Raw genomic sequence first — 24,360 nt, forward strand, 5'->3', positions numbered from 1 at the left:
GGAGGAAAGGGTGTGGGGGGGACGGCACAGGGTGTTGCCCGGGGGTGAGGGGCGAGGGGGTAAGAGGGAGGTGAGGGTGCGGTTCACCTCTCCCACGGAGCCGACACAGGCAGACGGACAGAATGACCATGACGAGGAACAGAAGCACCCCCAGCCCTAGGCCCCCATATAGGTAAGGGCATATCTCTGCAGGGAAAAGGGGTGAGTGTCAGAGAGCCCATTTCTCTCTGCAGCTTACCCCGTCCTCCTCGTTGGTCGGGGATCTCAGCTCCTTTCTCCAACAGTTTTAGAGGCAGAAAACCATTCTTTCAGAGGTTCTTCACCCCAGACTGTGTTCCCTCACCTCCTCCCAGAGGTGGCCATGACTCATCAGTTACCTCGCTCGTCCCCGAGACCACTCGCCCCTCAGAAACCTCCCACCACATTGCTGCCCTCTCTGGGCCTCCCCATGAAGCCCCTTGTCCGCTGCACTGGCTGGCCCCGAGAGACCCTGGCCACCTACCCACGACCCGCACACACACCGCTTTTTATCCACTGTTCCCTGTGCGCCACAGCCCTCCCTGAGCGGAGGGTTACCTTACCTTTTGTCTTACAAGCTTCCATTAGGTTGGGGACTGAAGACTAGCTTGCAGGTTGGGAAACCTAGCGCTGCTCTTCCAGGCTAAATGGCCTGGGGTGAGTCACGTGCCCCAAGTTCCTCATCTGTAAAGTCTGGGGCCCCTGTTGCAGTCGTCTCCCAGGCTGAGGAGCCTTAGCTATGTGCCAACCCTGAACTGGGCTCTTTCTATTCGTCACTGCTAATCCCCATAACAATGTAGGGTATTATGGTGCCCATTTCCTTGGTGAAGGACCTGAGACTCGAGGCTGGACTCCGACAAGGACGTCCAGCCCAGAAGTGGCAGAGCTGGGGTTCAAGGCCAGCTCTGTCCAGCTCCAGAGCCCACTCTGTTTCTCTGACCCTAGGCTGACCAACTGGTTCATAGGGGCCTCTCCAGCACTGGATAGTTCTAGTTTCTGGTGAGGGGGCTGAGGCAGGAGCTGGGGTCTGGAGGGTGCATGGCGACTGGTGGGAAAATAGGGAAGGTGGTGTCCAGCGCCACCTGGCACCTACGGCCGCTCCCTCAGCCCCAGAACAACTTGGGAAAGGGGGGCCCCCCCGCTTGGCTGGTGTGGAGAGCCGCTTCCCTTGGGCAGATACTGTTGGGGCTGAAGTGGGGCATGGAGGAGCGTCTGGGGCCCATAACTTCCCCTCAGGCACTTCCTGCCCTACAACCACTGGTTCCTGTTTGAGGGCAAAGAGGGGGCCGCTGACTTCATCCAGAGCCAGAGGCAGTGACCAGGGTGTGGAAACTGAGACCATCCTGGGTTCAAGAGGAAGGCTGGGACGTGGAGGGTGGGGTGGCAGGTGGGGAGCAGAAGCACAGGTGGAGAGGAGGGCCTGAGGTGGCCGTGACGGGGAGTGGCGGCAGAATGGATTGTTTACAGTTCTTTGGGAAGCGGAGACAGAGGCCAGACAGGATTCCCCCAGGGCCCAGGGAGACTCAAAGCCATAATCTCCCTTCCTTCATCTTAGACTCACCTCACTCTGGGGGTGACTGTCCCCTCCCTGGATTTCCTTCATGAGGGTTCCCTGCTCTCGCCCAGCTTACCTAGAGTCTGTGGCCTGCGGCTGGACAGACTCCCGACTGACCGGAGCTGCCTGGGTAAAGTGTTGCCACCTCAGACATTCCTGCCCCTCCTCTGGTTTAACTTCTCCCCCAGCCTGGGTGTCTCCCTAGCATTGTTAGGAGAGGAAGTTAGGCTTTGAGGGTTAGGGTTACAACATCTTTTCCTTTCAGGCTCCTAGGACTATAATTCAGCCTGTGATCCCTGTCAGCTCCAGCCATCCTATTTTTAAAAATTTATTTATTTATTTTTTGTGGTATGCGGGCCTCTCACTGCTGTGGCCTCTCCCGTTGCGGAGCACAGGCTCCGGACGCACGGGTCAGTGGCCATGGCTCACGGGCCTAGCCGCTCCGCAGCATGTGGGATCTTCCCGGACCGGGGCACGAACCCGTGTCCCCTGCATCGGCAGGCGGACTCTCAACCACTGCGCCACCAGGGAAGCCCTCCAGCCATCCTATTGATCCCACGAGTCGTCAGTGATCATATCCCTTCTAGGTGCCTTCCCTGATTCACTTTTCCCAATTACACTGTGTCGCTGAGAGCTCATGATCCTGGTATGTGTGGACACACACTCCAGCTCCCAAGGCAGACTGGGAGTTCCAGTGGATTTGGGTAACTCTCCTGGTATTCTGGGGCTGTATCTAACAGGGCACTTGGCTGACTGATTAACAAACAGGAGAGTCAGAGACAGCCAGACTAGATCGACATGAGCACTGCTGATAGATCTAGGACAGAAAGTTGATGACAAGTTGGTGTTGGGAAAAGAGGTATGGGCAATCCAGGTGGCCTTCCTGCAGCGAGCAGCATTCTGATATTGAGTACAAAAGTAAGGGTGGCAGTCCAAGGACCTAGATGAAGGCCTCATAGTGGCACTGTGATGGAGAGGGAGATAAATGCTGGAGGATGGCACACCTAGTCCTTGAGGAGGGTGAAGACTTGGGAGCTCATGTGGAAGCAAGGACTGAAGAGGAGATCTGGTGCCTGGGCCCAGAAGCATTTGCATTTCCTTCTCCAGATTCAGAAATTTTCTGCTACTTCCTTCCCTTCTCCCATCCACAGTGTTCCCATGCAGGACAGTAGGAAAATATTGTTTCAAAATGTTTTATTATTAAAACATTCAAACATAGAAAAAAATTGAAGGAATTGTACAGTGAACCTATCCCTACCACCTAGATTCTACAATTAATATTCTTCTATATATTTGCTTTATCACATATCTATCAATCCATCTCATTTTTTGATACCTTTCAAAGTTGCAAACATCAGTACATTTTACCTCTAAACCCTTTACCATGCTTATCATTGACTCAAGTTCAGTATTTGTTTCCCTATTCTTTTTTGGGGGGAGTGAGGAAGGTAAGATTTACATACCCTGAAATGGACAAATCTGAAGTCAGTACTCAGTTTTTAAACTGTCTTGTGGTTAACGGTATGGAGCCAGACTGCCTGGGTTCAAATCCTGTCTCTGCTACTACTGTATGACCTTCCACAAGTTCTTTAACTTCTCTGTGCCTCAGTTTCCTCTTAGAGTTTTTTGGGGTTTTTTGAAATAAATTTATTTATTTTATTTATTTATTTTTGGCTGCGTTGGGTCTCCTTTGCTGTGCGTGGGCTTTCTCTGGTTGCGGCGAGTGGGGGCTACTCTTCATTGCAGTGCACCGGCCTCTCAATGCGGTGGCTTCTCTTGTCGCAGAGCCCGTGATTGTTAACCACTGCATCATCAGGGAAGCTCCCCTCTTAAGAGTTTTTATCAGGATTAAAAGCATTATTATAGGACTTCCCTGGAGGTCCAGTGGTTAAGAATCCACGCTTCCACTGCAGGGGGCACGGGTTTGATCCCTGGTTGGGGAACTAAGATCCCGCATGCCACGCCGTGTGGCCAAAAAGAAAGGAAGGAAGGAAGGAAGGAAGAAAGAAAGAAAGAGAGAAAGAAAGAAAAAGAAAGAAAGAAGGAAGGAAGGAAAGAAAGAAAAAGGAAGGAAGAAAGAAAGAGCATTATTATGTATAAAGTGTGTAGATTAGTGGCAGGCACATACCAAATGCTATCTGGATATTAGCTATGTTGTTATTATTATTACCTGACCACACAGAGATATCAAGAAGGGGACATGATCTGGGACCACCTCCAACTTTCTTGACCTGGTTTCTCCTCCCTTCAACCTCTACTGCTCTGCCGACTACACCAGTCATTTGGTCCTTACTGCTTTGCTTTGCTTCTCATTCATCCTTTTTTCCTTTCTTCACTTAACACTTAGTCAGCGTCTACTAAATGGATGGAGCCATTCTAGACTGTGAAGCTCTTTGGGGGTGGATGCCTTATCGCTCTTCTGTCTACACTCTGTGTAGCGAGGGAGGTCATGCTCTATTTCCATCCCTCCTCAGTGAGTTAATAGTCAGTGGTGAGGCTGAGGCCCCCTTCAGCTGCCATCACCGTGGACTGGCTTAACTCTGCCTTTCTCACCTAGCTCTGGGGGCTTGGAGAGCGCAAGGGAATGGGAGGAGGAGGTCAGTCCAGTGTGGGGACAGGTTCTTCTTTGGAACCTAGACATCCATCCCTGAAGATTCCAGTTCTGGTCCTCCTATTCCAGCCCTTGTCCTCAGGGATATGGATGCAGCCCTCCCTCCAGCACCCACCTCTGGGGTGCAGAAGAATGTAGACCAGGGACTTCCCTGGTGGCACAGTGGTTAAGAATCCACCTGCCAATGCAGGGGACACCGGTTCAATGCCTGGTCCGGGAAGATCCCACATGCTGCAGAGCAACTAAGCCTGTGTGCCACAACTACTGAGCCTGCGCTCTAGAGCCTGCGAGCCTGCGTGCCACAACTACTGAAGCCCGCGTGCCCAGATCCCGTTCTCCGCAACAAGAGAAGCCACTGCAATGAGAAGCCCGTGCACCGCAACGAAGAGTAGCCCCTGCTCGCCGCAACTAGAGAAAGCCTGCGCAGCAAAGAAGACCCAGTGCAGCCAAAATCAATCAATCAATCAATTAATTAATTTAAAAAAAAGAAGAAGAATGCAGACCACACTAGCAATCTGGAGTTCTGTGTTCTCATTGCAGCTGCCTGACTTTCTGCAAGCTAGTTTCCCTCTCTGGGCCTCAGTTTCCCTTCCCACTGAGTCAGAAGATCTCTAAGGCCCCCTCCAGCTCTACCCTGAATGCCTGTCTCTTCACCCCAGCTCCCTCCCCAGTTCAGAGAACCCAGGCATCCAGCTGCCCCACCCTAGCTCTGGGTAAACAGGAAGCAGGGTGAGGGGAGCAGGGGTGTTCGGAAAGTCCCAGCCAGGTGTGTGGGTCTACAGGGAGGGGGTGGCCCCACCCCTGAGGTATGAAAGCCCCCCTGCCCTGGCCCTGGCTCAGTCTCAATGGGAGCACTGGGGCTGGAGTGCCGGGGTAGGCGGCCCCAGGGGAAGGGATGCCTCCTGCTGGCTGTCGCAGGAGCCACTTCCCTGGTGACCCTCCTGCTGGCTGTGCCTATCACTGTTCTGGCTGTGCTGGCCTTGGTGCCCCAGGAGCAGGGAGGACTGGTGAGTGGCTGCCACAAATCCTCCAAGGGCCGTATATTGCTGCCGCTCCCTCACCTCTGGCTGTGCCTCTTGCCTCTTCCTGCTCAGCTGGCTTGGCTGTCCCCCAGTGGGGATGTCTCCTCTGTCTCTTTGCTGGTCCTCTTTCCACGTTCCTGTGATGCTGTTGTGCCCTGATGTCACCAAGCCCCTTTCTGGTTGTCTGTATGTCTCTTCTCCTCTTCCCAAGACATACTTGGGCCTCTGTCTCTCTGCCCAAGTACAGATGCCTTACTTGTTCTCCATTCCAGGGAGGTGTGTTTTGAGGCTGGGGCTGGTGGGAGAAACCCCAAGTCTGGAGCTTGCATCTATGTTGGGAATGGGAGGGGTGGGGTTGGCATCAGCTAAGACTGAACTCTGGGCCCTGTGACCCCACCCACTCAGGTAACAGGGACCGCTGACCCAGGCGCCCAAGCACAGGCCCATCAGCGATTTGGTAAGAGCCGACCATCTCCCCCTCCCCTGCTTCTGCCCCTCAGGGACTCCCAGCTCCCATCCATCAGCATCCCCAGATACTCTCTTCCTCCAGGAATCCAGGTGCCCCATCCCTGGGCCCTGGCGCCTTGTCCTCTCAAGGTGACTACACGTGGGTGGCTGCCCTGCCCCCAACCGTGGACTCTTCGCCCCTTTCAGAGTCCCGGGAGTTGCCGGTGGAGGAGGAGGCAGAAACAGATCTCAGCCCCAGGCTCCCGGCTGCCCACCTCATTGGTAAGGATCTCATAGACCTGAAGAGTCCAAGGGTGCCAGTTCTGCTCTCCCACAGTTAGAGTCCCTTTGCTCTGTTACTGCCGTGCTGGGTAGCCCACCTGCTTCACCGCTGCTATAGTACGCACTCTTCTGCTCGTCCAGCATTCTAGCTTCTCGCTTTCCCCCTCCGCCGGAGGAGTCAAAACCCGGCCTGGATCTCCCCACCACAGCGCTCTGTACAGCACACCCAGGTGCCCTCAGTCCCAACTCGTACTCATTGCAGAGAGAGCGCCATCACTCCGCTCCCCCAGCCCGGCTGGACTCCTGCAGTGGGTTAAAAGCCCCAACTGTCCCTCAGGCCCACCCTCCCAGAAGTCCCAGGCCTGGATCACTCCTTTCAGGATCGGATTTCCGAGAGCCAACTGGCCCGTTTCTCCGCAGGCGCTTGGACCACGGGGCAGGGGCTAGGCTGGGAGGCGAAGAAAGAAGAGGCGTTTCTGAGGAGCGGGACGCAGTTCTCGGGCGCCGAGGGGCTGGCCCTCCCGCAGGATGGCCTCTATTACCTCTACTGTCACGTCGGCTACCGGGGCCGGGCGCCCCCTCCCGGCGGGGACCCCCTGGACCGCTCCGTCACGCTGCTCAGTCGGCTGTACCGGGCGGGGGGCGCCTATGGATCGGGGAGTCCCGAGCTACTGCTCGAGGGCGCGGAGACCGTGAGCCCGGTCTTGGACCCCGCCCAGAGGCACGAGTACGGGCCTCTCTGGTACACGAGCGTGGGGTTCGGCGGTCTGGTGCAGCTCCGGAGGGGCGAGAGAGTGTACGTCAATATCAGTCACCCCGATATGGTGGACTACAGGAGAGGAAAGACCTTCTTTGGGGCGGTGATGGTGGGGTGAGGGCTACCCGCGTCCCTAAAACGACTACTGCATGGTGGGAGTATGTGAACGAATCAGCCTAGATATTGGGGACCCAGACACCAGGGACCCCATGGCCGTGGCGAAAATGTAGAAGACTGTTTGGAAACTGATTTTGAGCCTGGTGAAAATAAAGAATGTAACGCTTTAGTGCTGCCCGTACAGATGCTGAGATGCTAACGTGTCTTCATTCAGGGCGGGTACACAAATGTTGGTTAAATAGTCTCTGTATTTTTCTGGTCGCTTGAAACAATTCATAACACCTGGCATGGCCTCTGTTCCCTGGGATGGGGATCTGTGGGTCCCACCCACCCCTGCCTCTGAATGGTCTTGCCCCAGCATTAGCCCATTTAGAGGGTAGAAGGAAAGGGCTCTCCACAAACCCCAAAGCATCTCCAAGCGTCCTGATTCTCAAGGCCACATGGTCCCCACAGACTCAACACTGCACTCTTCTCTCTTGGGTCCCTCCCGGTAGTGACAGGGGCCATTACCGGAGAAGGCAAGTACCACTCAGAAAGGCCCAGCCAGCAGAGTAAACCCGAATAGGGCTGATAATGAAGCACTGAGGGGACAGCGTTTCTGCCCTGCTAGCTGCCTGAAGGCCCTGTTAACCTCAGTCGACTCTTCTCCAGGGGAAGACCCACAGCTCGGGGAGCAGGAGAGTGGGGGTGGGGACCCAGGCGTGAAGGGAGGAGGCTGAAGGAGTTGGGAGGGTGGCTGAGAAAGAGAGATGGGGTGGGGATAGTGCCCGAGGACACCAGGGAGAACCTGGGGAGGAGGAAAAACTGATGTCACCTGGCCCTGTCCAGGGTGGGATGGAAGGTCCTCACCCCTCAGTCACACTTCAGGTCCCCTTTCCATGAGTGGGCAAGTGTCAGGGCCCCAGAGTGAGTAACAGCAGCCTCTTCACCCCATGACCGACTTTCAGCCCCGAGCTGGAGGAGGATCCAAGGCTCTATCTAGGTTACCCCAGCGGGTCACCCCACCTCTGTGGCACACGGCACAGTTTTCCCCCTGCCTGGCAACCCTAGCAGGAAGGAAAGCCCAACTTCAGAGCCCAGTGAGGGCTGCCACTCTCTGAGTCTTCATTTCTGACTCCATATTTGTCTTTGACTCTGTGTCCAGAAGAGCCTTCCCGGAGGGGAGGAATGCATTTCTCTTTCCACTTCACCCACCTCCCATCCCTCTCCTCATCATTCGCCAGGAAAATCAGGGAGACCAAGCTGGCATGGGGGCGGTGGGTCCTTCACCTACATCTTATTCCTTGTTTTATATTTTCTTCTTCCTCTTCAATTCCATCCACTGAGAGATGGAGGCGGGTAGAAGACCGGGGGCTGGGAAAAGGGAGAAAGCCAGAATTCACCGAGTGCTCCGCTAGCTGCTCTGTTGTGAAGAGTTTAGGTCTTCTGTTCTCAGGGGGCCCCGTGTGCGGTGGGCGTTCCTACTTCTTTTTGATAGACAAGGTTCAGCGACTGGTTCAGGTTGCACAGTTAGGACTGGGCTGGCAGGGGGAGGAGCGTGGGGCGGGATCAGGCGGTTTGGAGCCCAGGTGCCTGACTGCCTGGAAGTCCCTTGGCTGTGATTCAGGTACCTGAGAATTTGGCCGCTCCCCGGGTCTTTCTCTCAGGCGGCAACAGCCGGAAATCTCATCTGAGTTGCGGGATTTCCCCCACTTGGATAGGAATTCCCAGAGTTGGAAATTCCAGTCCCCTGAGGGCGAGCTAATTAAGTTCAGGTTCCTTTCTTGGGGGAGGGGCATATTCAGTGGGGCTTTGTTTTATGTAGGGTCTCCTGAGCCCCAGCAGTCCAAGGGGTGAGGTGCAGGGATCATAAGCCCTGTGGAGAAAGAACTTCAGGAGCCACGGCTCACCCCAAAGGAGAGGCCAATGAAGAATTAATTTCCAGAAAGAGGCCATATTTCTTTTCTAAGCACACTTTATTTCTCGCCACTGACCAGTAGGGCGGTTACAGACACGACTCCCCTGGGGAGCAGAGGTTCAGTGATGTAGCGACAAGTCAGTCACCAAATCAGCATTATTTAGGCAACCTGATCAGATAAATATTTTTTAAAAACATAAGCAAAAGGAGGCACAGAGACCAGGAGGCAGGGTGGGAACGACCTACAGTTCAGCTCCGTTTTCACAGAAAACACATCTGAGCCAAGGCAGCCCCTACATTGGATCTCCCAGGACACCTTGACCTCCTGAATAAATACATTCATTAGTAAATAAATAAATAATAAATAAATAATAAATAATCACAAGTGCAAACATAAATAGAGGGAGCTGGCCCTGTTGGGGTGTGGCTGGGCTCCCCATCTCAGGGAAGTCTGGAAACATTGGAAGAAAGGGAGGCCTGAAGTCCACTCATGTCAAGTTCTGGGTGAGATCTTCTCAAGGAATGTTCTGAAGTGTTCCAGTCAGAACCCAAGGTCCCCTGGCCCCCACATTCTGGGTGTCCCAGGTTGCATCCAGGAATCCAAACGCAAGGACCCCAGTGAGTTCCAGAAGACCCAGTTCCAATTCTTGGTGGTGGTCAGTGCCCCATTGTCCAGGCACTGCATCCCTGATTTCTAAGTGTTGCTGTTGTTTAAAGTTTTAAGCTTGGAGCCCAGCCCTGAGTCCCTAATTCTCTTTCTAAACCAGAAGGGGATGAGCGGGTCTGAAGGAGTAAATAATAAAGTAATTGAGGTGGGATAGGATGGATGTCCTGCTCCCTCACAGGGCAATGATCCCGAAGTAGACCTGCCCAGACTCAGCAAAGTCCAGATAGTCGGGCAGGTTGATCTCAGCACTGAGTCGATCACCCTTCTCCAGCTGGAAGACCCCTCCCTGGTAGATGGGCTCATACCAGGGCTTGGCCTCAGCCCCCTCTGGCGTCTCCCTCTGGCAAGGGCTCTTGATGGCAGAGAGGAGGTTGACCTTGGTCTGGTAGGAGACAGCGATGCGGCTGATGGTGTGGGTGAGGAACAAGTGGGTGGAAGGGCAGCCTTGGCCCCTGAAGAGGACCTGGGAGTAGATGAGGTACAGCCCGTCCGTTGGCACCACCAGCTGGTTGTCTTCCAGCTTCACGCTGTTGGCCAGGAGGGTGTTGGCATATGTGTTCAGCCACCGGAGCTGCCCCTGAGCACTGAGGTTGGCTGGAGGGAGGGAGAAAAAGAGGGAGGGGTGAGTCATTGTGACCCTGTCAGTTCCACTCTCCACATCCTGGCCCTCAAGTTCTGCCCACCCCACCCGCCACATCCGGTTCCTGTCCCCTCTGTCTGTCTTCCCACATCCCATCTGGCCATGAGGCTCTGAGTATCCCCTTCAAGTTCTAAGTATCCTCCACCCTCCCCTTGAGCTCAGTGAGTCCTTCTCACCCTGTCTCCAAGGTCTGTCTACCCTCAGCCTGGCTTCAGCTGCCAAATCCTACCCCTCCCCATCCCATCTGCTTCTTCATCCCCCAGACACATCCTCAGAACTCTTACCTACAACATGGGCTACGGGCTTGTTACTTGAGGTTTTAGAAGATGATCCTGAAGAGGAAAGAGAAAAGAAGAAGGTGAGAGACCCTTAAACTTCCCAGAAAATATCCCACTACTTTGACCTCCTTTCCTCCTCCCCCCAAACCCAAACTCTAAATTTCCCCTACTGCTTCCATCCCAGGACCAACCCCTACGCCCACCCAAGCCCAGAATTAGGAGAGAGGTTTTGGAGACACTTACTGAGTGTCTGAGCCAGAGGGCTGATGATGGAGTAGCCAGTTGGGAACTGTTGGGAGAAGAAGGAGGATTAGTATCAAAGCAAGTCACCCCTGAAGGAGAAACAGCCGGCGGCTTCTCTAGCTTGTACTCTCTGCACTGATGCGTCTCGTTTTCTCTCCCCATTCATCCATAATCCATTTAACAGCTCATTCATTGAGTTCCTGCCGTGTGCCAGACACCCTTAGCTTCATCTTTCCTATCTCTCTTTCATACCTGGTATATCTCCTTCTGTCTCACCATCTTTATCCAGATGACTTGTTTTCTTCCCCATCTTTCTACCCATACCCCTTATCTGTCTACACATTTCTCTTTATATCTGAATCCCTGCTTACTCATTCATTCATTTGACAAATATTTAGAGAGCGTCGCCCATGTGCCAGGCACCCTATTTCTCCATCCTTCCTTCTCTTCCCGCATCTCTCTCCACGTCTCCTCCTGCCTCCCCATCTTTCTCCACTGTTTTCCTCCCCAAGCCTCCCCATCAGCACACCTCTTTCCCCCACCCCATATCTCGCCCCTTTTCTCTCCCATTTCTCTCTGGGTGAAAGAACGAGCCGAGGCTGGCCAGGGACTCACCTCTTCCCTCTGGGGGCCGATTACCCCGAAGTGCAGCAGGCAGAAGAGCGTGGTGCCTCCTGCGACCAGGAGGAAGGAGAAGAGGCTGAGACACAAGCACCTTCCGGAACCCTGGGAGCCCCCTGCCGTCTTGGAGAGCGCCTCCTCTGCCAGCTCCACATCCCGGATCATGCTTTCAGTGCTCATGGCGTCTTCTTCTGAAGGGCTCAAGTCCAGCTGGGAGACGGTAGAGCCCTGTGGCTGGGTGTGTTAGAGGGAGCAAGTCGTCTGGCTGCCTGTCGGGGTGGGGGTGTGTGGTCTGGGAGGTTATTTCCAGGGGGCTCTGGAGTTGCTTGTCTCTCTCCTGGCTGGTCCCCTGGTGTCCTCGCTCTGGGAGCTTCTGCTGGCTGGGCGTGCAAACAGCTGCATTTATACGCTCTGGGGTGAGAGGAGGGCGGGGAAAGGCTCTCATTCAACCAGCGGAAAACTTCCTTGGTGGAGAAACCCATGAGCTCATCTGGAGGAAGCGGTAGCGGGTCCTACACCTTCTGTCTCGGTTTCTTCTCCATCACGGGGGCGGGGGTTTGGAAAGTTGGGGACACCCAGGCATCAAGGATACTTCCTACCCTACCCACCCAGATTCTGAGGGGGGCTCCCTGGGCCAGTTACTGCTGTAGATGTAGGACCCTGGAGGCTGGACCCCATTTCCCCGTGCCCCCCAGTTCCCGTTGTTTCCATTTCTTTGGGGGATGAGTTCTGTGGCCTATTTCCTTCTGATTTCCAGACCGGACTCAGGTAGTGGTAGAACTAGAAATGGGAGGGGCTTCAGAAAGCTGAGTCCTTAATGGAGAGAAAACTTGGGGGAAGCTGTGCTGGGTCCCGAGATGTGTGTTTCGGTCCCCGGGGGCAAGAGGAGCTGGAGGAAGGGAAGCTTGAGGCTCTGCAAGGACTTGGGGAGGATGGCAGGGACAAGCCTGGGACAGCCCCAGAGGAGTGAAAGCGACGCTGGGAATTCACAAACCCCACCACGGCAGGCCTTCTCCTTTCACTCTGACCCGGGACTCAGCAAAACTCTGGTTCTGGTTTCAGTCTTGACTTCCAAGGGCATGTGATGCCCCAATTTTTGCACGAAGACCCCACCCTTCAGAGTCCCTGTGTGTGGCCATGTATCTGCAAAGAACTCCCTGCTCCCTCCAGTTTCCTGGAGACAGCCCTGGCCCTCAGAGCCCCTGCATGTGACCGCGTCTCCTGAAACGTCCCCTGGGTTCTCCAGTCCCCCAGCCTTGGAGGCTCTCCCATTCCTCAGGGCCCTGGCATGGCCACGTCTTCCGGGGGCCTCACACTGCTCCTCCACAGTCCCAAACAAACACCCTTCAGTGTGGTCACTGCTCCTCAGAAGCCTCCTGTCACCCCCATTCCTCAGGGGTTCCCTGACCTCCACTCCTCCAGACTTTGGACCTGCATCTTTCCTTTGTCTTCTCAGCTTATCCTCTGATCTCCTCCCACCCCTTCGAGGCCACCACATTTCACCAGAGCCCCTTAGGCCTCTCTGTACGCCCACAGCTTCTGTCCCTCTGATTCCTGTCCTCCCTCCATTCCTTAGAGACATCTGGGGAATTCTCCCCTCCCAGACAGACAGATACAGGCAGACAGCATTTCAGAGAAAAGAGGTTTATTGGGCTCCATCAAGGGTCAGACGTCTCCTCGTGGGGTGTCCAGTCAGGCAATGGCTGGCTCTTAGGAGCCTTTCACTTCCTTCCAGAGCCCCTTGGTCCCTCAGACCCACTCTTTTTCTCTCTTGCTAGGTCATCCTTGTGCCCACGCCCTCTCACTCTTCGTCTCTTGGGTGTATTATCTCTTTCTTCTGCCGTCCCCCTTCTCTCCATCCTCCATAAATAAATAATTTAAAATTTTTTCCCTTCATAAATAACCCCCCTCCCTGCCCCCAGTCATCCACTCAAGCTCCCTCATGTGTCAGCTCCCCTTCCATGTCCAGGGCAAGGCCCCCTAGACGGGCAGGGCAGACGAAGGGCTCTGGGTGGGCATTTCCAGGCAGGCTTGAAGTCCTCAGCCGAGCATCCGGGGTGGTTCAGGAAGGTGTGGTCCCCTGGGGCGCCTAGAGTTCCTTCTTTGGAAGCTCCAGGTGCCGAGAACGGGGGAAGACTTGAGACTGATGGAATGGTCAAAAGAGAGGTGTGGTGACCCCTGAAGTGGTCAGAATGGAGGCAAAATGGGGAGAAGGCCTTGAAACCAAATTTTTTCTTTCTGGATTTTTCTATAGAGCGAAGGCTCCGAAGAAGACGCTACTGGGGCTGAGGAGCAGGTGGGAGATGCCATCTGTGTGAGTGGATAGCTGGTCTCCCCGGGTGAGCAGGAACACAGCCCCCTGGTACACCGAGCGCACCCAAGGTCCCTGTGGCCCTGGGCACACGGACTTCTGAGCGCTGAGGAGAGGCACGTGGAATGGGTACTGGGAGGAGAAGAGCTGGACCTCGTGGGCCAGGTAGAGAGGGGTGGGGGTGGCCTTGGGGAAGCAGCCTTCCCCAGAGAAGACCACCTGGGAGTAGACAAAGTAGAGGCCACTGGTGGGGACCAGGAGGGAATTGTTGCTCAGAGAGAAGCCGTGGCGGAGGAAGGCGCGATCCGTGTTTGCTCTCCAGCGCAGTGAGTCCTGGGTGCTGGGATCTCCTAGGGAAAGCCAGAAGGGATGGCGGTCAAGGACCTGGGGGTCAGAGGTCTCAATCCCTGAGGAAGCAGGTGCTGGACTGAGTTCCTGGGGGATGGTTGGGAGGACAGAAGGGAGTGGGAGTGGGGGTGAGCTGGAGGGGATGCTTGGGTCCCTGAAGGGGGATGGGAGGAGGGCTGGGGGCTACATGTCTAGGAGGGCAGGTGAATGTTTACCAACAAGGTGAGCAGCAGGTTTGAAGGTGCCTCGGGTGAAGTGACTCGGGGGGTGCTGATGGGCAGGCTGTGCAGTTGAGGGTGGGAGGCCAACACCAGAGAGCCCCTAGGGGAGGACAGAGTCAGAGAGGTCCTCAGGCCCAAGGTCAGGCTGGGCTGCCCACACAGTCCCCATTGCCCTGCTGCCTCACCTGGGCCTCGGGCGGCAGGGCCAGCAGCAGTCCCAGAAGGAGGAGGAGTAGGGGGGTGCTGCACACCCTCAGGAGGTAGAGACGTCCAGGTGGTGTCATGGGGAGAACCTGCAGGGAGAGAGACAGTGAGCGGGGCGGGGCACGATGCGGAAGACGGGCCTCCTGCCCGTGGAGACAGCCACCCTGAGAGACGGGGCGACAGACAGAGAAGGGGACAAGATGCAGTCAGGGAAACCCCAGGTGAGCAGGGGGAGAGAGAGAGAGAGACGAACAGAGATGAGAAGGGAACAGAGAGGGATCAGACTGTGTGACACAGACAGAGAGAAAGAGATTGACAGATAAAGAGTCAGAGAGAGGGGAACAAACCAAAACCAAACCCACCAAGGCCCAGGCCCAGGCCCAAGCAGGAGGTGCAGGAGAGGCTGAAGCCCAGTCGGAGGGACTGAACGCCCCGGGGGAAGGAGTCCACCGCCGGGGAAGCCCAAGGAGATGGGGTGGGAGAGTCTCACCTGCTGTGCGGGGCCCCTTGGCCGGGACGCCTGGGTCCCTTTATAGAGGAAGCGGCAGTGGCAGCGTGGCAGGCGGCGGGCGGGTTCTAGGCCGGGGCTGGGGCCCGGGGAAGCCCCCAGGGCTTAGAAGATGCTGCTGTTTCAGTCGAAGGCAGGAAAGGCTGAGGCCTAGGAGAGAACCGCAGGCTGGGGGCTCAGACGACTGAGTTCTGGGAAAGGGAGTGGGGTCAGGGGAACCGTGGGCTGGGAGGGCCAGGGAGCGGGGGTCAGGCTTAGGAGTTCCAGAGAAGGGACAGTAAATTCAGAGGAGGAGGAGAAGGGGAGCAGCTGGGGCGTGGGCTGGAGGCCCGGTTCCCTGAAGAGCAATTATGTATAACAACTCTGCACCCTTGGCTGGTTACAGGCTTCTCTCTGTGCACATTTCCTCCTCTTGTACCCCTGTCCTTGTCCCAGAGACTCAAGTCACACTTGTCCCAGTGTGTGTATTTTCCAGTTTGCCTGGAAGGTTTCATATCAAAAGTTCCATTATATACCCTCCTGCCTGGTACATCCTGGGTTATGCCTGTTGTCCTGGTAGAAATATTCATGGACCCCCTTTTACTCTCAAAAGTGTTCTGGTTTGGAAGATTCAGCTCACGATGAGCCGTGAACTCACGTATGATGAGGTCTTGTCTCACTGCTGAAGGATGCCCTCCACCTCATCCCAGCCTCAGGTGGGCTCCACAGATCAGATTTATATAACCCCAAACAAACACATTCCAGGATCAAGGAATGTGGCAATTGCTAACGTTCTCTACAGGGGATGCTTCAGAATTCCACACAGGTGGAGCTTAAGGGTGGTGACCTAGGGCAGAGTGGGGACAGCAAAGGGACTTGTCTTGCAGCTGCACTTGTAAAGCCAATACACTGTTGTAAAATCATTAAGGATTTCCCCCTTCTATTGATGCAGAACTCAGGTACAGTGAGGTGCACTTCTCCTAAGTGGATAGCCTGATGAACTTTTCCATCTGTTTATAGCCATGTAGCCACCATCCAGTTCAACATAGTTTTAGGTCCCCAGAGGGTTCTCTTGTGCCCCCTCCCAGTTCATACCTTCCAAAGATAACCAACCACTTTCTGACCTCTACAACTATAGATTAGTTCTTCCAGCTTTTGAGCCTCATATACATGAAATCACACAGACTCTACTCAGCTGTGTTTGGCTTCTTTCTCTTGACGTTATGTTTGTGAGATTCATGTATATTGTTGTGTGTATCAGTGATTTTTATTTCATTGTGATGTGATGTTGTGTGAACATACTCTAATTCACTTGTCTATTTTTCTGTTAATGGGCATTTGGTTCGTTTCTAGTTTTTGGCTAGTATGAAAAATCTTGATATGAATGTTCTTGAACGTGAGGGAGTTTTCACTTAGCTTGCAGGTTGCAGGTTAAAAAAAAAAGCAAGGTTTCTAAAGATGATTTTAGTCACATTTCATGAGATTGAGAAAATAACAACTGGCCCCTCACATATTATTATTCCTCTTACTAGCTCGTTATGCTTTCATTTGGAGGTTTTTGGAGGGGCTGGGGCTGAGGATGGTGGTGATGGAAACTAAAGCCCTCCCTCTGTCACACCGGGCAGAAAGTTCCTGAGGTGTCTCGGTGTCCTGTGGCACATAAGTGATATTCAGGGTGTGCATCAGCTAGTTCTGTTTTCCTCCCCGCTACTTGAGGCCCTGCAACTTTGCCTTTCATGCCTTCCTAGTCTAACCTATTACTTCTTTTCATTCCATCTCTTTGGGTTTTTTTGGCTGTGCCTCGTGGCTTGCAGGATCTTAGTTTCCTGACCAGGGATTGAACCCGGGCCACGGCATTGAAAGTGCGGTGTCCTAACCGCTGGACCACCAGGGAATTCCTTCATTCCATCTCTTTAGCTTCCTCTCTATTTCACAAACATTTACTGAGCGTCCTGACCTCTGGGAGCTCAAAGACTAGTGTGGGTTCTGTGACAGTGGACTTATGGCAGCCCACAGTAAAGCCATCAGACTTGGCCTGGGGGAGAGGTGATTCAGGCATTAGTATCAAGGCAAAGATGGTGAAGGGCATTCCTGATAGAGGGAATAGAAGGTGCAAAGACTGGAGGTAAAAGAGAGTATGAAGTGCACTAACCTGTGCAAGTGAGCACACATAAAAGGAACAGAGATGAGGCTTGGGAGGTAAGCTGAGACCACATCCTGAGGGGTTTAAAACCAAGAAAAGAGGTTTGGATTTCATTGTAATTGTGATGGGGAGCTACCAAAAGTTTTGAGTGATAGAGGGACCCACCCAGATTGGTATATTTAAAACATGAGTCTGGATGCTACATGAAGAATGAATTGAGAAATGGGAGTTGGGGTCTGCAGGGGAAATCAGCAGTGTGGAGAACAGTTAGGGGGGGTTTGCAACAACTCAGCAAGGAGGTGACAGGAGCCTGCATTTAAATCGAGGCAGTAGCAGGAGAACGAAGAGGAGGAGAGAGTTTCTAGGCAAAATCTACAGGTCTTGGTGGCTGACCAGACGTGATGGCGGAAGAAGGGTAGCCACAGATGCCTCTTTTAAATACCTTGGTCTCTATCTTGGCTTCATCTTGTTTCTTTTAACCTCACTGTGTCTTGTGTCACTGTTGGCCTCCCTCTTGGTCCCTGCTCCTTTCCTTTCCTCTGTGTCCCTCATTCTCTGGAGTCCCTTTTTCTTCCTGCTGTCTCTTTCTGCCTCTCCAATGGTAGGAGCCCATGGACTAGGAGAACTCGGCTATATTAAAATGTAAAATGGTGCTGCAATTAACGGTGAGAAATAGAGAGAAACGGAGAAACTTCGGTCAGAGAGAGAGACTGGGGCATTGAAGAAAAAAAAGGGGAAGATGAGGACAAGTGATGGGGAGACATGAGAGACAGAGAGGAATGAAGGGTGAGAGTTGGGTCAAAGCTCCGTGGCACAGGCATTTGCAATGTGCTGAAGGATGCTCCTTGAGATGGGCCAATCTTGGTTTCAATCTCAGTTTTGGAGGTTGTGTGAAATTCAGTTTCTTTCTTGAGGAGGCCAGCAGTTGGTCTGGGGCTTTCCCTGAGTGGGAGGGGTGATGACTGGAGTCTTGTGCTCCAAACCAAGGGATATACAGTTTCTACAGTGGTCTCTGTGGAGAAACTAGTGAAATCTCTGAGCCCTCCAAATAAGGCTGAAATGACAATAGTCTCAAACTTGAACCTAGCCTCAAAACCTGAAGTGGGATTACATATCAACTTTGATCCTAACCCATATTTAACCTCAACCCAAATCACAACTCAAACTCAACCCTAACCTCAAATCTAAACATCTCAATAAATGAACCCCCAAATAAACTTATCCTCTAAACTAACCCAGCCCTGTTTCTAGAGCTAATCTTGGAACTAACTCATCCCCATTCTTAACCCTATACTTCAACCTGACTCTAAATGTAAGTTCAACTTGAACCACAAACCTAAAGTTGAGCTTTATCCTGCTTTTCCCCATTATTCATCCATGCCTCCATTTAACAAGTCTTTATTGGGAGCTTACTATGTGCTGGGCACTGTTCCAGGCAGTAGGGATAGACAGACAAGGTACCTGCACTTGTGGAGCTTCCACTCTAGTGAGGGAAGGCAGAAAAGAAACACACTGAAGAAGAAGGCAGTTAGTAGGGCTATGAGGAAATAAGAGAGGGCCATGTGATAAGAGTGGCAGGGAACTACTTTAGACACAGTGGTCAGGAAAGTCCTTTCTGAGTAAATGGCATTTTAAGCTGAGACCCAAATGACAAGAGTGGCCAAGTGAAGGTCTGGGGGAGAATCATTCCACGTAAAGGGAACAGCTACTGCGAAGGCCGGAAGGTGGAAATGAGCTGGGGGTGTTGAGGAACAGAAAGGAGGCCAGTGTGGCTGGAGCAGAGAGGGTGGGAGAGAGGTGGGAGATGAGGTCAGGGAGCAGGGGCAGGGGCCCGATCATGCAGGGACCTGCAAGGACGAGTAAAGCACCTGAATTTTACTCAACCATGGGAAGCTCTGGAGGGTGTCAGGGTGTGCACATGTTGTGTGGGTATGAGGGGAGGAGGGAGGGAGGTCTGAGGTAGAGGTGATTGGATTTACATTTTTTTTTTTTTGCGTACGTGGGCCTCTCACTGTTGTGGCCTCTCCCATTGCGGAACAACAGGCTCCAGACGCGCAGGCTCAGTGGCCATGGCTCACAGGCGCAGCCACTGCGCAGCATGTAGGATCTTCCCGGACCGGGGCACGAACCCGTGTCCCCTGCATCGGCAGGCGGACTCTCAACCACTGCGCCACCGGGGAGGCCCGGATTTACATTTTTAAAAGATCATTGTGGCTCCTGTGTTTAGACTAGACTGTAGTGGGTAACACTGCAAGCAGAGACACCAGTTAGGAAGCAACTGCAGTAATCCTGGGAAGAAGATGGTGGCCACCATGAAGATGGAGAGAAGTAGACAAATTTGGGATATATTTCATGGGGAGAATTGACAGGACCAGATGATGGATTGGATGGATGGTGGTGGGGTAGAAGACGGGGAGACTGGGAGAGAAGCAGGATTCTGATGGGATGGGAGAACCAGAAGTTCAATTTTGGATTTAAGTTTAAACCTATTGGACAGACATCCAAGTCTTGGATAATATTCAAGCCTTGCCCAGAAATGTCACTTGGCAGTCTATATATGAGTCTAGATTTCAGAGGCAATGTGAGAACTAGAGAGTCAACAATGGGAGCCATGGAATTGGAAGAGATACCTTACCTTACGTATCCCCCTAAGGTGCCTTCAAAGTGTTTGTTTTCCCTCAGGATAAATGCAGTGTAGCTCCCATCCTAAGTTCCAGAAGCAGCAGCCTCTCGCTTCGGAAGCAAAATCCTCCAGACTTAGTTTCCTTCTGAACTCTCACTGGGATTTAACCTCCCTGGATCCGATTCCCTACCCAACAAAGGATGTTTCTACCAATCCATTTCACAGTATTCTATGGAACTCCTCAAATCCTCTATTTCACTTTTGAAAGCAACTTCCTCTGGTACTTTGAAACCTGGCTTTTCCCTAATAATGTTCCTTCTGTCTTTGGTGAAGGCTGCTCTTTCTTCCACACCCATCACTAGGAGCAGGGGGGTGGGCAGAAGAGAGGCCACTGTTCTCCTCTCTCCCCTCTGCATCATTGATGACCTCCTCCTCTCTCGAAGTCCATGCCTTTTGCATTTTCCACGTTCTTCTGGTCTTCACAGCACAATCTTCTCCACCAACATCTCTACCGTGTGCTTAACAACTTGTATATCTAGATAAGTTTTTCTTCATCTCTCATTCTCTTCCTGATATTCTATCAAGAAAATCTTGAAAACCTTGATTTGGGTAAACTCAATGGTCTCATTCTTGGGTCTTTCTCCTAGGCTGCCAAGCATTGCAGGAGAGTCATGTCCTCATAAGAGGCCTATGACTAATCCTGACCATCTAACCTCAGAAAGCCCGCAGTGATCCCTAATCTTTGTTGATTCCCTTGTTGTTCTCCTGCAGGTGATGTTCTAAATCTCCACGCCTCCTCACCTCTTTACTCTCAGTTGGTGACGCTATCATCTTTTTATTGAACTTAAGGCCATCCAAGGTGGATCTCTTTACTGCTTTCTTTTCCCTTCACTTTCCTTTTTCCTTTCTTCTTGATTCAGAGGACTCTTTCTCCTGTCCAAGGCTGATTCTTTGTACTCTTTCCCACTTGCCCATTTTTACCATACTCTTTCCCGCCTTTCTTTTGTCTTCAGTATCTTTCTCTTTTCATGCGCCTTCATTTTACATACTCAACTTTATTTCTTGAAAATAAAAAGCCTTCCCTGGACTTTCTCCCTTAAATGTCCATCCACCTCTCACCCTCCTTTTCTGTGTGATGTCTCAAAAGAGACTAGCCCCCTAACTCCACTTTTTCGGGAACTGGTAAAATTTTCCTCACTGTAAAATTCGTGGGTTGAGCTAGAGATGATACTGTTACCTTCAGTATTCACCATTCTATGCCTTTGTACTCACCACCTCCTTTTCCTCACCTCCCACTCATTCCTTAACCTACGTAAAGCGATTTCTGTGCCTCTGGTAAGTGGAAACTGTTTTCTCAAAATCTGTAATCATCTAGCTCCTGAACCCAAAGGATCTTTTGAACTCTCACCTACTAGACTTCTTTGAAGCATCAGATGTGGCCGCCCAGTCTCTGCTTGGCATACCTCTCCCTTGCCCTACTTCTCTGACTGCTCCCCCAACCTCTCTCCTTTATTGGTTCCTCTTCCTTTGATCATCCTCAAGCCTCTTCTGGTCACCCTCTTTTGGGGATCCTGTCCACTCAGAGGCTCCACCTCTACTGGAAAAGGAATGATGCCCAAACCTATGCCTCCAGCAGCCCCAACTTTTCTGTCGGGCTCCAGACCTGCTCACTGGAAATCTCCACCTGAGTGTCATGCTAACACCTCAAACTCCGCAGGACTTTCTTGAGTACTTTATTACTCTAAGCAGGTGCACCTCCTGTCATCACGTGTAGTTGGTCCTTGTCTGTATGTTGTTTCGTTAGACTGCAAGCCCGATGAGGGCAGTGACTTTATATCATTTATATCCATTGCCTAGCAGAGCACCCTGCTTCTTTCAGGTGCTTAATAAAAATTTGATTGTATGTCTGAAATTAACTCATTTTCCCCTTAGCCACACACCTCCTTGGTTTAGGGTATCATCGTCTATCCTATGCCCTTGGCTCAAAACTGGGAGTCATCTAAGACTCCTCTTCCCTCACTCCCACCATCCAATCAGTTGGCATGACCTAACGACTTATCCCTGTCAGTTTATAAAATTTGTTCCTTCCTTTAACACCACTTGGAGTTATTGGGACCTAAGTAGAAAGTACACAAGTTTTGGAGTAAAATGCGTTTGATGCTAATTCCACTACTTTTGAGCTGTGTGACCTTAAGCAAGCTATGGTACACTTGTGAGCCTCAGTTTCCTCATCTTATAATGGAGATCCACCACCTCCCCTTTGGACCGTTGCTGGCAGGATTCTGACATTAGGAAAAGGGCTTGACATGGTTAACACATAGTATGCAGCCCCTCAAATGGCAGTTATTTTTATTCCTTGTCTGTACACCTGCAGCACTCCCCTGTACTCCCTCTTCTTCACAGCTGTCACAGTGCCACTGCCCACAGATAAGGTCCAAATCCCTTACCTGGACATTCTGTGTCCTTTCTTCAGCACATGCTCCCTCACACCTGTGCTTCATCTACCTCAGGACACTTGTCTTTCCTGTTTTCTGACTCCTGGCCTCTGCTCAAGCTGTTTCACTCCTCTCTGGGGCCCTTCCACTCCCCCTCCCACAGAAATCCTACCCATTCATCAAATGCCTTCTCCTCCCTCAGAGACCCCCGGGTGCTTTCAGCTGGAATCCACCTCCCCTTCCCATTTTTGCACATCCACTGTACCTCACTCGTTTTTACTCAGCATGCCTTGAATCAGTTGATTAGGTATGGGCCTGCCTCCCCTATCGGATGGCAAACTTGAAACAGAGTTTGCATTTATCTTTGGGCTATTTGATGCTCAGCTGAACTGCACTGAATAGAGTCCCTCCCAGACCCTTCTCCTAACTTAATCCAAACCTGCCCCAACCCGATCCCCCAACTGACCCTCTTCAATCTCACCGGTCTCATTCCCAATCCCATTTCTCTAACTGAACCCCAACGCATCCTCCTCTGAGAAGTGATTCCTCTTTCCAGGTCTAGAGAGCAAGATATGCACACTCCTACCTCCCCAGTGTTTCATGGTAGGCACTGAGTCACCCCTTGGGGATCCCTGGTTCCTCCTCCCCACCCCCACCATGGAGGACAGGATGCCTGCCGCCTGGCCCCAGGGGGTCAGAGGAAGCCAGGGCCTCTAGGGTTCAGTATTTTTATCAGCCTAGGAAATTAGAGACACAGAAGCGGAAACCGTGTGGTCAGAGAAAGTGAACAGCCCTCATCTCAGGGGAACCCCCAACAGGGCTGGGGGCCAGACACCAGGGAGAGACGTTGAGAAGAGGGAGGTCTGGGGGGCCAGGTATCAGGGCTTGTTTTGCTTTAGTTTTATGTGACTCTTGCAGAAGGGCAAATGATGTGCTCAAAAACCAGACAAAAGTCTGCTGGATGAAGGAACAAATTTGGACACCAAAGTTTTCTGTTGCTTACCTCTCAACCCCCAGCTTAGGGGTCCTAACCCCAACCCCGCCTCCACTCCCAACCTGAGCTCTTTGCATGCCACTTCCGAAATCTCTGGCCTGTGAGAGGAACCGGACGCCTGGGTTGCTCACAGCTCGCAGTCTCTTCTCTGAATCACAGCAGCTTCCTCTCACAGGATCTTTCTCACCAGCCCTTCCTCCTCCTGCCCCCTGAACATCCGCCTGGTCCCTCGGAGACCTGGGGCCTCTTGGCTCTCTGTCTTCTTCAAGGGTCTCACACCCGCCCCATGTTTCCACGCTTCCAGAAGCTTCCCCTCCCTGTCACCTCTTGCCCTCCACTTCCACTCCTGGGATTCTCCTGTGTAGACCGGCATTCCATTCCAAACCTGAAAAATAAGTTCTGCTTCATGATTCTCTGATGCAGACAACATGCAGACTGTGCACGTGCCAGCGCATGCCTGGACTCTCCTTAGTCCTGCCCTTTCTCTTTGCTGAGTTCCTGCTGTGTCCTGCTGGTGACGGTGGGGTCTGGTGCTGTCTGCAAACTCCCTACCCCAGTTCCCGGGAGCTGAAGTGGGGACTGAGTATGAACAGTGGAAGGGAGGGTGCCCTCCCCCACCCCACGCCCTGGGAATCCTGGACCCTCTCCCTCTACCCTCCAGGCCCTTTCCTCAACCTCAGGAAAAGGGGATGTTTATCTGGAAGGCCAAGACTGGGCTGCCCAGAGATGAAGCCCAGGTTTGGGATGGGGGCAGAAGCTCGATGGAGGGAGCCGAGAATCGGGACCCTAGAGGACGAGAGACGGGACTGAGAAGCTAGAGGCGAGGGATGGCCTCGGGTGTGGATCCCTGGTTGCCCAAGAACAGACAACCCAGGTTACATAATTTGGCCCTTTCCGCCTCCTTCCCCTGCTCCTAATTTTAGCAACCGAAATTCCACTGCCCCACAGGGCTCTTCCTCCATCCTTTCTGCTTCTATCCCCCATCCTCCCACAGCCTCCTCATGGTCCCCCAGCTCCAGCTGCCCCCAATTCACATCATTCAGTGACTCAGCAGAGGGAAAGCCCTGTGTTGGGGGAAGGGGGTGTTAAGTGGGGAGGAGGATGTGGTTCTGGCTGGGGAGGGGAGGGAAACTGGTTTTGTTCCCCTTTTCGCCTCTGTTCACATCTATTTCTCCAACTGCTGACTGAAGAGTGGAGAGGAGCCCAGTGTAGGGAGTGGAGAGACTGGAGGGCAAGCTGGGCCTTCTTAGGGCCGCCCTGGTGGGCGGGTGGGCAGGCAAGCAGGGGGCTCCTAGTCTCCAGCTGAGGGCACGAGTTAGGGTGTGCGTGCATGGTGCGGGTGTGCAGGAGCTGTGGGTTTGGGCAGGTGGAGTGGGAAAGGAGATGTCATGGGTGATGAAAACCACAGTGATGGACAAAGGCAGAGGAGACACCGGGAG

General features: G+C 52.9%; 4 protein-coding genes across 5 annotated transcripts in view; 1 reads left to right on the plus strand and 3 right to left on the minus strand.

Moving 5' to 3' along the window:
• The window catches only part of LST1 (leukocyte specific transcript 1), a 1,925-nt gene extending 1,193 nt beyond the window's left edge, over positions 1-732 (minus strand). The window contains exons 1-2 of the mRNA XM_024738703.1: positions 582-732; positions 88-186 (exon numbers count right to left, since the gene is read on the minus strand). Coding sequence (XP_024594471.1) covers positions 88-186; positions 582-603 — 121 coding nt within the window. The 5' untranslated portion in view covers positions 604-732. The remainder of the gene's footprint in view (positions 1-87; positions 187-581) is intronic.
• A 4,238-nt stretch (positions 733-4,970) lies between these two features.
• On the plus strand, positions 4,971-6,994 carry LTB (lymphotoxin beta). The gene is made up of 4 exons (XM_024738590.1): positions 4,971-5,191; positions 5,612-5,663; positions 5,861-5,935; positions 6,356-6,994. Exons 1-4 carry the CDS (start codon positions 5,030-5,032, stop codon positions 6,808-6,810), a joined length of 744 nt encoding a protein of 247 aa, XP_024594358.1. The 5' UTR covers positions 4,971-5,029; the 3' UTR covers positions 6,811-6,994.
• Positions 6,995-8,753: 1,759 nt separating this feature from the next.
• Positions 8,754-11,532, minus strand: TNF (tumor necrosis factor). Its single transcript, XM_024738605.1, has 4 exons — positions 11,150-11,532; positions 10,535-10,580; positions 10,298-10,345; positions 8,754-9,967 (listed from the first exon to the last, which is right to left on the minus strand). The coding sequence occupies exons 1-4, from the start codon at positions 11,333-11,335 to the stop codon at positions 9,546-9,548; spliced, it is 702 nt and encodes a 233-aa protein (XP_024594373.1). The 5' UTR covers positions 11,336-11,532; the 3' UTR covers positions 8,754-9,545.
• A 1,250-nt stretch (positions 11,533-12,782) lies between these two features.
• LTA (lymphotoxin alpha) lies at positions 12,783-18,645 on the minus strand. Of its 2 annotated transcripts, XM_024738618.1 has the most exons (4): positions 14,730-18,645; positions 14,221-14,328; positions 14,030-14,135; positions 12,783-13,816 (listed from the first exon to the last, which is right to left on the minus strand). In XM_024738618.1, the coding sequence occupies exons 2-4, from the start codon at positions 14,317-14,319 to the stop codon at positions 13,404-13,406; spliced, it is 618 nt and encodes a 205-aa protein (XP_024594386.1). In that variant the 5' UTR covers positions 14,320-14,328; positions 14,730-18,645; the 3' UTR covers positions 12,783-13,403. The 2 variants fall into 2 exon arrangements, with proteins under 2 accessions (XP_024594386.1, XP_024594387.1); XM_024738619.1 differs by lacking the exon at positions 14,730-18,645 and having other exon boundaries at positions 14,221-14,363.
• Positions 18,646-24,360: the final 5,715 nt, after the last annotated feature.

This window comes from Neophocaena asiaeorientalis, unplaced genomic scaffold, assembly GCF_003031525.2.
Source record: "Neophocaena asiaeorientalis asiaeorientalis breed wild unplaced genomic scaffold, Neophocaena_asiaeorientalis_V1.1 scaffold282, whole genome shotgun sequence".
Classification (NCBI taxonomy): Eukaryota; Metazoa; Chordata; class Mammalia; order Artiodactyla; family Phocoenidae; genus Neophocaena; species Neophocaena asiaeorientalis.

Coding starts and splice junctions, on each gene's coding strand:
- TNF (XM_024738605.1), bottom strand. CDS start 11,335: ATGAGCACTGAAAGCATGATCCGGGATGTGGAGCTGGCAGAGGAGGCG. Junction 10,346..10,534: donor CCCTCTGGCTCAGACACTCA/GTAAGTGTCTCC, acceptor TTTCCTCTTCAG/GATCATCTTCTAAAACCTCA. Junction 9,968..10,297: donor GCCCGTAGCCCATGTTGTAG/GTAAGAGTTCTG, acceptor CCCTCCCTCCAG/CCAACCTCAGTGCTCAGGGG.
- LTA (XM_024738618.1), bottom strand. CDS start 14,319: ATGACACCACCTGGACGTCTCTACCTCCTGAGGGTGTGCAGCACCCCC. Junction 14,136..14,220: donor CCCTGCCGCCCGAGGCCCAG/GTGAGGCAGCAG, acceptor GTCCTCCCCTAG/GGGCTCTCTGGTGTTGGCCT. Junction 13,817..14,029: donor ACCTGCTGCTCACCTTGTTG/GTAAACATTCAC, acceptor GGCTTTCCCTAG/GAGATCCCAGCACCCAGGAC.
- LTB (XM_024738590.1), top strand. CDS start 5,030: ATGGGAGCACTGGGGCTGGAGTGCCGGGGTAGGCGGCCCCAGGGGAAG. Junction 5,192..5,611: donor CCCAGGAGCAGGGAGGACTG/GTGAGTGGCTGC, acceptor CCACCCACTCAG/GTAACAGGGACCGCTGACCC. Junction 5,664..5,860: donor ACAGGCCCATCAGCGATTTG/GTAAGAGCCGAC, acceptor CGCCCCTTTCAG/AGTCCCGGGAGTTGCCGGTG.